Here is a 15,045-nt window from a genome sequence, read left to right as displayed (position 1 = left end):
CATTTTGGGGGGGGGGGGTCGAGAGGAAGATGTGAAGATGGCTGGTGATAAAGATTAATGTGGGGAGGGAGGAACTGTTAAAAGAGCGAAGTTTGAATTTGAAAAAAAGCACTTTTAAAAAAAATCTATACTTCTCCCATCATGGTATGGACAGAAAATATAAACGGACCCCATGAAGAGCATTCTTAGTCTCACATTCTGTGTTTTAAATATCATATGCCTAGGTTGAGGGATGGGCTGGAACCACTTACAAATCCCCCCAATCTTGATAGTTCTCAACAACAGATTTATTAAGTGCAAGAATGACAATTGAGGAAGACGAACTCGAGAAATATTCCTCCAACCTGTCAGGTAGCGACAGGAGGATGCTGCAGAACTCGAGAATTGTAATCCCTGCAAAAGCTCTCCGTGAAGACCCATCTCTTTTTCTTTTGGCGCAGTATCGGTTTCTTGCAGAACCAACAGGTTTTTAATTCAATTAAATAGAAATGCAAACCTGGATTAAGCAAGCTTTTTGCTGAGGTGCGAAGACAACTCAGTTTAAAAAAAAAAGACAGGTGAACAGCGTCAGTATATGCTAATAGCACTGCCCTCACTACCATCTAAAGAAGGGAGCCTCGGTATCAGGATCCCTTTTAACATGTTACTATCAGCTTGACTGTAACATTCTTCATCTGTACCACTAGTTAGATGAAAATATTCAAGAAACTGAACAGAAATAGACTCATTTTCTTTGCTCCACCATTGGCGGCCGTGCCTTCCTAAACCTCTCTCTCCTCCTTTAAGACGCTCCTTAAAACCTACCTCTTTGACCAAGCTTTCGGTCACCTGTCCTGATATCTCCTTATGTGGCTCGGTGTCAAACGTCATTTGATAATCACTCCTGTGAAGCGCCTTGAGACATTTTTACTCTGTTATAGGCGCTATATAAATGCAAGTTGTTGTTGTTGAAGTCGCCGTAGCTTATAAAGGGAGCCCGATGCTGAGATTTGTCCTTTTTTAAATGTCGGCTTCACTTTGACTTTATCAGTGAAGCATATATGAAGCTATATAGTGTATTGCATCAGTGTTCTAGTGTTGTATGCAGAGTTGCACCAGTTCTTTAAATTGCTCTGTTGTATTTTCTTTATTTCACCTCAGTTCTATGAAGCACTTTACCCTGAAGGTAGTTCAGCAGGTTTGCTGGTTGAATTATTTGGGGTGGTTTGATGCCCATTTGTAGCTAACCCAGGAGTGCTTATTGACGATGACACTGGATGCCAAAAGTGGGCAAGTGTTTCCACTGTTTAATAATATCTCACTCGGACAACATGGTGATACTTTTTCTGACCTTATTTTTTCTTTTTACATACTGGCAGTGGGTGTCAGTGTGTCATTGGTAACACTCATACTGCTGTTCACTCAAATTACCCCAGTTTATTGAGAAATGGTATGCCTTTTCTACATAAACTAATAAGGAGTCATTGGGTTGCCGCAGTGTCATCAAACAAAAGTGCCTCTTTTTAGATGGGGCACAACTAATAAAGAATGAAAGCATCAAAAAATAAAGGAAACGTATAAACTTAAATAATATTATTTCCAGTGTCCAGTACACACAGCAGTCTCTGCGGTACCAGTGGACACCACGTGTGATTATACATCACTATGTGATTATACATCTGATTTAGACTAAATCATGGAGAGTACTGCAAACGGTTCTGGTCTCTATTATATAAAGGATATAGAGGCACTGGAGAAGGTGCAAAGAAGATTCACAAGGATGATACCAGAACTGAGAGGTTATAACTATCAGGAAAGATTGAACAGGCTGGGGCTCTTTTCTCTAGAAAAGAGAAGGCTGAGGGGTGACCTGATGGAGGTCTTTAAGATTATAAAGGGGTTTGATAGGGTAGATGTCGAGAAAATGTTTCCATTTGTGGGGGAGTCCAGAACTAGGGGCCATAAATTTAAGACAGTCCCTAATAAATCGAATAGGGAATTCAGGAGAAACTTCTTTACCCAGAGAGTGGTGAGAATGTGGAACTCACTACCACAAGGAATAGTTGAGGTGAATAGTATAGATGTATTTAAGGGGAAGCTAGATAAACACATGAGGGAGAAAGGAATAGTTATGGTGATAGGTTTAGTTGAAGTAGGGTGGGAGGAGGCTCGTGTGGAGCATAAACACCGGCAGGGACCAGTTGGGCCGAATGGCCTGTATCCGTGCTGTAAATTCGATGTAATAGAAATTTTGGCACAGAAGGGGACGATTCTGCCCATCATGCCTATACCTGCTCCTCGTTGGAGCTAACTACATTTAACACCATTTCTCATTTGTTTCCACTTCAAGTTCTTGTCTAATTTTCTCAGCCTCACCTGTGGGAATACATTCCACAGTTTAACAAACCTTTGCATGTATGAGTTCCCCTTTAAAGTCGATAACAAGCTCCATGAATCAGTGTGGCTCAATGGTAGCACTCTTGCCTCTGAGTCAGAAAGGGTGTGGGTTCAAACCCCACTCCAGAGACTTAAGCACATAATCTAGGCTGACATTCCCAGTGCTGTACTGAGGGAGTGCTCCCTTGCTTTTAAAAAAAGATTGCCAATTTTCTCCACCTGACCCCTCCCAAAGTAATTGCCCCCTTACTGGAGTATGGTTCCCCGGGTGCCAGCAGTCCTGCTGTCCCTAACCCAAGTGGCCATTCCTCATGTGTGAGCACAGGCAGTGAGTGTCGATGGGCCATTCCACCACAGGGGGCATCACAGTCTGATCCTGTCCTCACTTAACATCTTCCACGCATATGCTTTTCCAACGGAGGTTGCTGGATAATAATCAGGAGCAGAAATCCCAGTTCATATTTTTTTTCCCCCTTGCTCACTCTAGGGGCATTGAGACCAACTATAGTGCAGCTAGTCCTACACCAGTGCAGTCCTGGGCTGAGACCAGCTGATTCAGTATAGACTGAGGGGCGGACTTGGGACCCTCCTAGTCTGCGTGGCTTAGCACCGGACCAGAAGGTGCGTTTAGCCAGCAAGCTCGTGGAGCTGCTTTCTTTCAGTACAGTATTAAGATGCTAGTCGATCACCCGTGATGGTGCTTCTGGTGAGACGGGAGAGAAATATCATGTAACACGCAGAATATTACTCTGCTGCTATAGTGCAGCCATGTCCCTTTTTAAAGCCACAAGTTGTACTAGGCATATCTTGAGGTCAATTAAAGGTAATTGTTTCTCTGTAGATTGGCAGCTGTTTGTAAATTGAAGGCTCCTCCCTAAGGGCAGATAAACTATCAGGAATGATTATCTTTCTGTTTAATACCTTTGATTGGCACCAATAACAAAATCTGACACTTTGACTTGCGATGTCATCGAGTTACGTCGAGTCTACAGCACAAAAACAGGCCATTTGGCCCAACTGGTCTATGCCAGTGTTTATGTTCCACACGTGCATAAATATTTAATTTCTTATTTCATGATCTTGACGCACAGGAGGTATTTGTAGTTCTTATTTTGCATTTTGTGTCGGTTTTCTTCACAGTCCTTCAGCACCAAACCCCCTCACCACCCCCTCCCCATACCCCCAGCTAAGAGGACAGGCTAGAAACCTGCTCCAAGCTCTTCACCAGTGCAGCCATGAGGAGGAGTGTGAGAGTAGCTCAGGAATAACTGGCTACTATGACTTTTCCCTTCCTTGTGTGGGAAATGCCCGGAATTCACTCAGCGCCTCTCCTTGATGGGACAGCTGAGATTGGTACCTTGCCTCCCTGGCAAACAGGGGGCCTAAGCCTGTGTCCTCTCACTCTACATAACCCTCACTGGGGCTTCGAACACATTGCCATGACTCTGCTGCCTCCAGCTCATAATGTATAGAATCTGTAATTATCACAAAATACTAATGTGTCTAACAAAACAACAACTTGCATTTATATAGCGCCTTTAACGTAGTAAAACATCCCAAGGGGCTTCACAGGAGCGATTATCAAACAAAATTTGACACCGAGCCACTGAAGGAGATGTTAGGACAGGTGACCAAAAGCTTGGTCAAAGAGGTAGGTTTTAAGGAGTGTCTTAAAGGAAGAGAGAGAGAGGTAGAGAGGCGGAGAGGTTTAGGGAGGGAATTCCAGAGCTTAGGGCCTGGGCAGCTGAAGGCACGGCCGGCAATGGTGGAGCGATTAAAATTGAGGATGCGCAAGAGGCCGGAATGGGAGGAGTGCAGAGATCTCGGAAGGTTGTAGGGCTGGAGGAGGTTACAGAGATAGGGAGGGGTAAGGCCATAGAGGAATTTGAAAACAAGGATGAGAATTTTAAAATTGAGGTGTTGCCAAACCGGGAGCCAACGTAGGTCAGCGAGCACAGGGGTGATGGGGGAATGGGATTTGGCGCGAGTTAGGATACGGGCAGCAGAGCGAGACCTATCTTTTCAACGCAAGTGTCTTTAAACGAATGAAACACTAACTAGCATTTTCATGATGGTTGTAGCAGGCAGCCAGAAGAGAAACTGTCTCACACTTGACCTGACCTACATAACTCGATAGCTCGATCAGTCATGGGTTACCAGGTCACGGGTGACCCGCTTTCATTAACCCCCTGGTACTGTCCCATTTTGTGTGTGAGGTGTACACAGTGCTGTATTCCAAAGCACCATAAACTCTGGTGTAGAAGTTGCATCAATGTATAAGTCATCTCCATGCGTTGAGAAGATAGAAGAATCTGCGTGAACGTGTACATCAGATTATATAGCAGTTAAAGGGGAACCTCAGCCAAGGGGGTCAGTGCAGAATATCTAAAATGCTTTCACTGATCTGGCTCAAATTAACATTGTTTTCCAACCTCCATGACTGGCAGGCTACCAGCCAGTCACAGGCCAGGTTATTAACCCTTTCTGAAGGCCTTTTCTTAGGAAGCGCGCTTCTTGTTGGCATGGCGAGGAGTGACCTCGTGTAGGTAGCCACAGTGATACCCGGTGGCAGGTTTCACATTGGTCTGCATTAAAAACAGGATGCTACTGTAATACAGTTTTGCAAATTCAACCCTGGCGACCCCTGGGAGAACCAAAAGTCTTTGAGGAACTATACTTGTGGTGTCGGGGGTGGGTGCAGGTTGGAGCTTTGCCATAGTCCCGACACATGCTCCGGGTTCGCAATGATGGTTCTTTTTTATTTTCTTCCCTCCCCTCCATTAAGGCACTGACTCTTGCTGGTGAACTGTTCCGCTGGTGTTGGCTGTCCGCCAATATCACACCCAAGCGGCCATTCCTCATGGTGTGAATGGCGGCAGAATATTCAACCATGAGGAGCATCGTGGCCCAGCACAGTCCTGCCTTTATCCAATGTCCACACATATGCAATTTTCCAGGAGAGGAGAGGAGAGATGGGGAGAAAATTGGCAGGGGTGAGGAAGGAACAAAAATATGCAGTATTGATATTCTTCCACTAGGTGCGACTAACTGGCTTTTTAAGGACTATGCTTCAGGGCTTTCACAAGGTGTGCTAGAAATACAGTACCAGGCAGGACTGGAAACACTTACCCAGTGAAGAGAGTGCCACAGATCTGATGTACACTGAATTGCAAGCCACCCAATTCAGAAATATTCATCAGGATTTGTTTCTAGGCTTAAGTGGAGTTCCCCATCTGTAATTTTCCTTTATAGCCCCTAGATTTTTTTTTTAATTAAGAAACCTAGATGAAAGGCCAAAGCCATGCTAATGTTGAACAGGGTAAGAGATGAGGTAAATCGAGAAGTAGTGATTAGCTATTAGAAGCCAATAGATTGTAGGAGGACGAGAAGATTGAGGAAAGTAAGGAGTCCCACAGTTTTGAGAGTTTGGGAAATAATTAAAGTGTAGATTATGGTGCAATGAGCTTTCATTTCAACCCAGCGAGCTTGCAAGGAGGAGGAATGTTTTAAAATGATGTATTAGGAATACGTATAAACAATTCCATACTGAAACCTGCAGTGCTCTCTAATGGCAAGGGAAGAGGATCTGTCAATCGTCATTAGACATGAGTCAGTGTGACATATTCTAAGAAACCACAGTAAAAGCCACTCACAGCTAATGGCTCACCACTGTTTAATATCTATCTAGTAACTTGTTCTATAATGAATGTTGCACTAGGCAAGAGGTCCTTGCAATCTGATTTTTTTTTAAGATAGGGGAGAGTTATTAGTACTTGTCAGTTCAGCATATCAAGTTTATCATGTATTATGCCCTCCAAAAAAAGGCATCTAAGTTGATATTTTGGCTGCCCATGCAGTAAGCCATCCACTGTTTACTTTTGCTATTGCCAAGGGACCGTCTTCCTCCATTTTTTGGAGATGATTCAGATAACAAAGAGCCATCTTAAAGGGGTAACCCAACACTCAGAATGGCACATTAAGGCCCAGCTGTTCTGTGCCTTTAGTTTTTTTAAAAGCCGCGCTTGCTCCCTTTTCCATTTAAAAAAAAATCTTCGTTGTCTTTGCAATTGTGAAATGAAATGAAAAACTTGTGCTGTAAAATTTAAAAAAAAATTCAAGTGAACCGAACTTAACTTTGCGATCACAAAGTTGCAGGGGACCTCTTTAATCAGATGATGGGACTGTTGGCAGCACGCTTCTGGGGAAGAACTGGCCATTGTCGCAGGGTTGGGGTCTACACAAGGTTGTCTGCTCCCAGAGTAGTTACAACCAGCAGTTTTAGAGTTAAACAAACGGGAGCAAGCACATTGTAAGTATATAAAAGATCTCCCTGCATAACACTTAGGATTAAGTGACAATTCAATAAGATGTATTTCACATTTATCATGGGTCAAAGGTTCCCTTTATATAGTTATCTCTGTTTACAAACACTGCATTAAAGACTGTAAATCAATGTTACAGCAAATATCCTCATTAAACAGATAGGACAAGCAACAGGTGCCTTTCAGTTGCTGGGTAGCACTGTAAGAATAGGGAAATTCCCTTTAATACCATCCTGCAAGAGCTATGAGATACCACCAGGTGGCACCACAATTAGAAACCAGAACAAAGAGTCTACTACATGGCTAATATCACTTTATAATTCCAACGTACCCTTGTACAGAATAACAGACATGGTTTAACCACAAAAATCTGTTACGACTACCTGTTCTTTAACGCTAAGTATAGCCAAGGCACTGTTCAATCTCACCTGGAGCGCACTGAAAAAGAGAAACACATTTGTGTGAAATATCTGCTCGTTAGGTTGTGATCGTCAAGTTGCCTATTTTAGTCCATTTATCCTTTATTGAAATCCTCGTACAAACAGAGCTTTTTATCAGAACAGGCTAGTTATGGCTTTGTCAGATCCTGCTGCAATTTATGTCAAGCATACAGCATTAAGACCCTGCCAGAAGCGGCTTGCTTACTTTCAGTGGGTGGAATGGAGTCCATGATTAACTATTGTGCAGTAAGAGATGCCAGGTGCTGTACTTAGTCTGAAAACTCGTTGAGTTTTTTTCAGTAAAAACTGGCTCTCCAGTTTTTTTTTGCTTTCCAGTTTTTCTGAATTTCCTCCGCTTGCCACCTCCCACACACTGGTACAGCAGGAATTGGAACCATGCCCTCGGGGAGTAAACCCATGGCACCTTAACGCTCCTCCCTCCTTCGATTCTGGGAGGTGGGGATGGGTTATCAGAAAATCAGATCATCTTTTCAAGTGAATAATACTTGTATCTAAATGTAATATTTGAATTTATATAGTGCCTTATCACATCATAACAATATCAGAATTAATTTGAAGTGCAGTGAATGTTCTTATACGGGCAAGGCGACAGCCATTTTTTTTTGCACATCAAGATCATAGGATCAGCAATGAGGTGAATGAACGCTTAATCTGTTTGTGGTGTCGATTGAGGGACGAGTGTTGGTCAGGACACCAGGAGAGCTCCCCTGCTCTTCTTCCAATGCTGCCAGGGGGTGAGGGGGGATCTTTAACACCCATCTGAACAAGCAAATTAGGCTGTGGATTAGCACCTCATCCGAAAGACAACACCTCTGACAACAAAGTGCGAGGCTGGAGTGTCGGCCTAGGGATGACGTGGGTGCGAGCCCCGCATAGGACAACATTCTGTTAGCAACTGAGCCAAGTTGGTGCAGTTTGGTCCAAAGATAACAGAAATGGGTTTGATCAGTGGGACTAGAAGGACATGAGGTTTGCTCCCATGCGACTCACATTATTCTCTTTTTGGTCTGAATAAGTGTCTGCTGTTGGTGTACGTGTTTATCTCAGTTATTGCTCGAGAGAACGGGGAAAAGGAACATGAGTTGTTACTGGAGCATAAGCTCATATTTTGGCAGCCAGTACAACTCCAGGAGGTCCAAGCACTGCAGAAATAGACACACTAATGAAGTATCCTCTCCATTCTATTGTGTTCTTGGGGCTCAAGCGACCAGACAGTATTGCTATCACATTTGATTTTACTTGATCAATATTGTTGGGTAATCAACATCCAGATGGAGGTGTTGGGGGAATGATTTGCAAGTTTGCGGATGAGACGAAGATTTGGGCGAGTGTTGGGTTGGGAAGGACCAGTATACATGACGCAAGGGAAAAAAATAGGATAGATGTTTGGCAGTTCTTCTCCCGGAGAATAGTAGACCTGTGGAACAGGCTTGTGCCGTGAGTGCTGATACACTGTGTACCTTAAAGACAGAGCTGGACCAGATCCTGGCTGGGGTGGAGATCATGCCATACAAGAAGCAGGTACCAAATAATAAGTCACAGTCCATGGTGTCGCTTAGAGAGATCGGAGATCAATTTTCCAGATTTTTTCCCTAATTGGCCATGGGTTTTTGATCTCGTTTTTTGGCTCTCCCAGGAGACTACATGGTACCTAGTGGACAGGGAGTCTCTTGACCTGCAGCATAAAGCATCACAACTGTATGGGACAGGCTGGATGGACAAGCTGGTCTTTTCCTGTCTGACATTTTTGTATGTTCGTACGTTTGTAGTGGATATCTTGAGTAAATACCTAATGTTAGTTATAAGCGCCCCTTGTGTTTTCTAGGAGAACAAGTTTGAAATTTAATTTTTCCCAGTTTTCTCCTGAAGATGCTGGCTCTTGTTGAAGTTTCATATTTTTTTTTCTTAAGATATATATCAGTGCCAATGGTAGTAATTCTATGGTGAGTCACTCTATTGGAAACCTAAAATTAAAAAAACAGAAAATGCTGGAAATACACAGAGGTCCATCAGCACCTGAAACAGGAAAGATGGGTTAACATTTCAGGTGTGGGCCATTCGTCAGAACTGGAAACTAGGAGAAAACCGAGTCCCTTTAAAATTTAAGTTGTGATTGGGTTTAATAACCTGCAAGATTTTTTTTTAAAGCTGGAAAGAACTGAACACTGTATAAAGATCATTTTAGTCAGATGGTAAAAAAGCTTTAGAAAGATAAAAGGAGAGTAAAAACAGCTATCAAATGGAAGGGAAGTGCCTTGACTCTTAGAATGCATGAGAGGACATTTCTATATAAGAGAACAAATTTTATTTAATTTCTTTCTTCAAAAATAGAGGTCATTTACCCATCCTACTTGTAGAACCACACTCAAAGGGAGCAAGGGTTAGAGAATTAGTTTTACTGTGTTTTGCTTTCTCTCCGATACCCACTCTCTTCGACTACGACTCTCTGCTGGGGGCACACAATTGATGAATGTACCCAAGAAATGTTGATTTTAACCTAAATCCAGAAATACGATATTGGAGAAAAAAACCTGCTTTAAGGGGAGTGGAAATCTGGAACACTCTTTCCCCAAAAAGCTGTTGAGGCTGGGGGTCAATTGAAAATTCAAAACTGAGATTGATAATACTCTTGCCTAACACAAGTCAAGGGTTACAGAACCAAGGCAGGTAAATGGAGTTACGATACAGGTCAGCCATGATCTAATTGAACGGTGGAACAGGCTCGAGGGGCTGAATGGCCCACTCCTGTTCCTGTGTTTAAGTTAACTGTTTACAAGAAACCTGATGTAAAATTTAGCAATGACCACTTTCACAGCATTGTATGGTGCAAATTCAAAGACAAACACATTTAAAAAAAATTTTCCTATAAAAATATGAAAAAAAATCCCATGGTGGCAGCAGCTATCAGTTTGCTCAAAGAACATGATACGGGGTTCAATTTTTTAAAAAAAAAATATATATATATAAAATGTGATGACAAATGGCCACTTATATGCGCTTAGAATGTCTGCTGTCATAAGGCCAACACAACTGCTTGGATTGCAGCCTCGTGTCCTGTTACGTTCGATTTATTTGAGGCTACATGCAAAACATGAATCGAGTCACTATTTTAAAAAAAAAGACAGCATATCAGATCAATAAGCGTTTATCCTCCCTCCAATTTTCTCTCCTCCTCCTCCTCCTCTCCTGAAGGTGCCAGCACGTGTAGCTCACCCAACAGATCATTGTTCAGTGTGTGAGCTGAGCCATGAAGGATAGCACAGCTGAGGCCTAGATTCTGCCTTCAACCAATGCCCACGGACGCAAACATTTCAGCAGGAGTCACTGGATAGCTATCAGAAGTGGGTACCCTGGGTGATTTTTTTTCCCCCCCTTTCTAGCTCAGGCACAATGTACCATTACTTCCCACTGAGATCACTTAACTCAACACCAACCAGCTAGTCAAGCCGGGACCTGCCTGAGCTATAGGCCATAAGTATTTAAAGGTTCTTCTTCGATGTTTGGTAAGGGTGCTAATTTACACCCATTTTCCAATAAGGGAGGTCTTGGGTCCAGACTCAAAAAATGCCCAGCTTAGATTCAACACACTAATCTTTGGATACAGAGCCAAAAATATCATAATAATAGACAATAATCAATGGAAAGAAAGGGCCGAGGTTAGGAGCTCAGGCAATAAATGTAGATCTGTTTGCTACATCCGGCCTGTACCATATTGCCTTGAAGGTATCACTCAGTGCAAGATAGAACTATTCCACCACCCAGTGGTCTTGGCAGTTTGAATAACCCGCTGTCAAATTTAGAGTAGTTTTGATATATAAAAACACTCTGCCATCTTGGAGAATTGATCTCTGACTTTGGAGGTAAAATAAAAATGTTACAATACATCACTAGACATCCATCTCGTGTATATTCTGTATTGATTAAGTAGTGCAAGATGCAAGACAAGTGAAGGAAGACCAAAATACCCTCTAACTTGAATAGGTTTTAATATGTTTCTTTTTCAGAGATGCCTTGCCTTCAGGCACAATATGGGACCTTGCCACAAGGTGGAGGACCATATGAGGACTACAATTCTGACTTCTTGACTCCTGAGTTTGTCAAGTTTGGAATGGACCTCTCCACCACTGAGATCGCTGCCACCACCTCTCTACCCAGTTTCAACACTTTCATCAACAGCAACAACGGAGACTTTGATGCCTATTTGTACCAATTGATGCTTTCCAACCAGCAGTCTCCATTTAAAGTGGAGGACGTTCAAATGTTTGGCTGTTACCCAGGCTCAATCAACATGCATTTAGAAGAGGTGATACCTCAATGTGGATCTTCTCAATACTACAATGGATCTTGCTCCATCCCATCACCTTCAACCCCTGGTTTTCAAATGCAGCAAATGTCCATATGGGATGATTCTTTTCCTCATCACTCACTCCAATATAGTGAGATGGATCATTTATTAGAGCAACAAAAAAACGTTTCCCAACTTTCATTCTTTTCCTTTAAACAGTTACCTTCAGAGTCTCCTGTGCCACATTGCCACATGAGGCTTGATGCAAGTTCCCATGGCCCTAATACTGTCCACCAACTAGTTGACACCATGTCTTATGATGTCACCAATCATGCCTCAATGAATTTTCCTGCTCTATCCATGGACCATGGACCGCGGATCTTGGACAGTCCCATTGTAATAGACAATCCCATCCCCTCTCCACCGGTTCGTAATCCCCCTTCCAGTGAGGGCCAGTGTGCTGTGTGTGGAGATAATGCTTCATGCCAACATTACGGTGTACGAACCTGTGAAGGATGCAAAGGTTTCTTCAAGGTATTTGATCAATTTCTTGAACCTTATTTTAACAATGATTGGGGGTAATTCTGACTCTGTGCGATAGTGTAAAACGGATGATAACGAATCGGCAGCCCGTTTACATCTCTCCCGATTTTTATTCCTAGTGACTTCACCCGTTCTATTTCTATCGGCCGTTTTACATTATCGCACAAAGTCAAAATTACCCCCATTGTGTCCTCCCGTTTGTTGGTAATTCAACAAGATGAAGATATGAATCTTGTATGTTCTACAATAGTTCCGAAGCAGAATGACAGTTGTCATATGGAAATTGGAATTTGTTCATAAAATGGTTTGCAGGAGTACATTTGGTAAGGTACAGTTCCCCCTATGTCACAGGTTATAGCTTAGAGCATGAAGAGTCAGTTGGTTAGTTGCCATAACCAGGCTATCTGTGACAAATCCTTGCCAGCACACTCTCCTCTCTGCTGGCTGTTGCAGCTGTCTGCCTGTTGTCACTCTTCCATTCAGGTTTTCCCGTACACAGTCCCACCATCTCAGCTTTGATCTTCCATGCAGCATTTTCCCAGCTGTGACCCGTCCCATAACCTTCTGAGAGTTGATAGAACAAGGTGGGGGAGGGGGGGAGGGGGGCAGAAACGGTGTACTGTCTTCTATGTTAAGACTTTGCGAAGTCTGAGTTTGCCCCAAGTTTAAAATTCTGGTCATTTTTGAGGACACCTATTGCAACAAGTAAATATAGGACCGAAAATCAAAGCATTGAGGTAGCACTACAGATGCAATCTATAAAACATCCTTGCATCTACGGAAAGACGACGCCAGGGCAGGCAAATTTTCTAGAAGAGCAAGGAACAGCCTGTACTTAGCATTTCACTCAAACTTGTGGCATGTTGATTGTTAGGATAACTGACAACATTGAACTTTCAAAAGTGAATTGGATAAATACTTGAAAAGGAAAAATTTGCAGGGCTATGGGGAAAGAGCAGGGGAGTGGGACTAATTGGATAGCTCTTTCAAAGAGCCAGCACAGGCACAATGGGACGAATGGCCTCCCTCTATGCTGTAAGATTCTATGATTGACAGGCATGATGTCTATTGCGGCACAAAATGTGAAATTCATTTTTTGGGTGGGTTGTTCTTGGAATTATATAGTTAAAATATTTACAGCACCAGATGGTCCACTGCTTGTGATTAGGGTTGCTTTCTTTTCCCAAGTTCAACACCAGATGGGGGCAGGTTAGGTGTGGGGCAGAGGGTGGGATCAAGGGTTGAGCTCTGATGTTTGCTTTGCTACTGATGAAAATTCATTGACAACCTTTAAGAAAGAAAAACCTTGTATTTCTATAGTGCCTTTCAAGACCTCAGGATATCCCAAAGTGCTTGACAGCCAATTAATTACTTTTCGAAGTGTAGTCACTGTTTCATAGGCAAATATGGCAGTCAATTTGTTCACTTCAAGATTCCGCAAACAGCAAATGAGATAAATGACCAGATAATCTGTTTTAGTGATGTTGGTTGAGGGATAAATATTGACCAGTACACCGGGGAGAACTGCCCTGCTCTTCTTCAAAATAGTGCCATGGGATCTTACAGGGCCTCGGCTTAACGTCTCATCTGAAAGACGGTACCTCTGACAGTGCAGCGCTCCCTCAGTACAGCATGGAAGGTGTCAGCCTAGATTATGTGCTCAAGTCCCGGAGTGGGGCTTGAACCCACAAATTAATAATGGATGTCTGCACATCACCGAGCATAGGAGAGAGTTGAAAAATGTTGATTTTGGATATACGATTTATATTCTAGAAATTTTCAGACTGCTCACTGCCCAGTTCAGGTGGCAAATCTACTTGTGACACAGTGGCCCTCTGTGTACAAGCTTAATCGAGTATCTGGCAAAAAAAATTACCAGAAAATAGTGGTCCTTTCAAATGTCTCATTGTTTTTCAGTTGGGAGTGGGGTTTGACCTTCCATTGGGATATAATGGAAAAAGGAGTTTATTTGTATTTAAAAAGTGCATTAAGGCTTCATTTTTTTTTTCAATGGTTCTTTCATATCTGCTAAGTATAAAATAATTTGAAAAAGTTTAGATTCGTGCCCCCAGGCTAATGCTGTGTGTGCCTTCTCAGTCTTAGCTTGTGGTTCACTGGAAAAATGCATGCCAGAGTAATCTAATGAATAATTACACCAGCAGTCTTTTATTGGTGTGGCTTTGGATGAGGGATGAGATGGGAGAAGAGAGCACTAAAGGAGAGATCAAGATTGTGAGATAAGCAGGTGGGGGCGGTGGTGAGAGGAAGGTGTGAAGCTAGCTGTTAAATAAATTGGTATTATTTTAGCAGTTAAAAATGAAAAAAACTTTTTTCAACTGAATTCCCAAGGGCGACATAACGTATAAAACATTCATTCCCACAATGAGCAACAGATTCAACTCAACCCATTGTGGGGGGGGGGGGCGGGTTGGTTGGTGGGGGAGAGGAATGGGAACGATATGTTACCCTCCCTCAAATTCTATAGCATAGTTTATGTCCGCCACCCCATCTCAAATCCTCATACTGGTTACACCTCTGAAATTAGCTCATGTGTTACAACAACAACTTGCAAATGTAGTAAAACGTCCCAAAGTGCTTCACAGGAGCATTATCAGACAAAATTTGACACAGAGCCACATGAGATATTAGGACAGGTGACCAAAAGCTTGTTCAGAGAGGTAGGTTTTAAGGAGCATCTTAAAAGGAGAGAGATGCGGAGAGGTTTAGGGAGGGAATTCCAGAGCTTAGGGCCTAGATAGCTGAAGGCACGGCCGCCAATGGTGAGGCAAAGGAAACAGGAGGAACACAGAGTTCTCCGAGGGTTATAGGGCTGGAGGAGGTTAACAGAGATAGGGAGGAGCGAGGCGATGGTTACAACTCAGTAGTTCCATTATCTATCAGTCTATTGATAGTCACAATGAAGTAAGAGACCTGAGGCTGTTTAAAAGGAAGAGAAAGCCTAATGTGAGTATTGAAAATATATAGTACAAAAGCAAGAAAGTTATGCTAAACCTTTATAAATCACTGGTTAGGCCTCAGCTGGAGTATTGCGTCCAGT

The 15,045-nt window shown here is 42.8% G+C and overlaps 1 protein-coding gene across 4 annotated transcripts in view; it reads left to right on the top strand.

The window, feature by feature from the left end:
- LOC137307265 (nuclear receptor subfamily 4 group A member 1-like) overlaps window positions 1–15,045 on the top strand; it is a 59,003-nt gene that overhangs the window by 17,773 nt on the left and 26,185 nt on the right. For 3 of the 4 annotated variants that reach the window (XM_067976701.1, XM_067976699.1, XM_067976698.1), the window contains one exon: window positions 11,164–11,978. In XM_067976701.1, the coding sequence (XP_067832802.1) occupies window positions 11,164–11,978 (815 nt within the window). Of the gene's footprint in view, window positions 1–11,140; window positions 11,979–15,045 lie in introns of all 4 variants that reach the window. The other variant, XM_067976700.1, reaches the window with a different exon arrangement.

The sequence above is a fragment of the Heptranchias perlo genome, chromosome X (genome assembly GCF_035084215.1).
Source record: "Heptranchias perlo isolate sHepPer1 chromosome X, sHepPer1.hap1, whole genome shotgun sequence".
Classification (NCBI taxonomy): Eukaryota; Metazoa; Chordata; class Chondrichthyes; order Hexanchiformes; family Hexanchidae; genus Heptranchias; species Heptranchias perlo.
The sequence above is the reverse complement of the archived record's forward strand: the minus strand, read 5'-3'. Positions and strand labels throughout refer to the sequence as shown.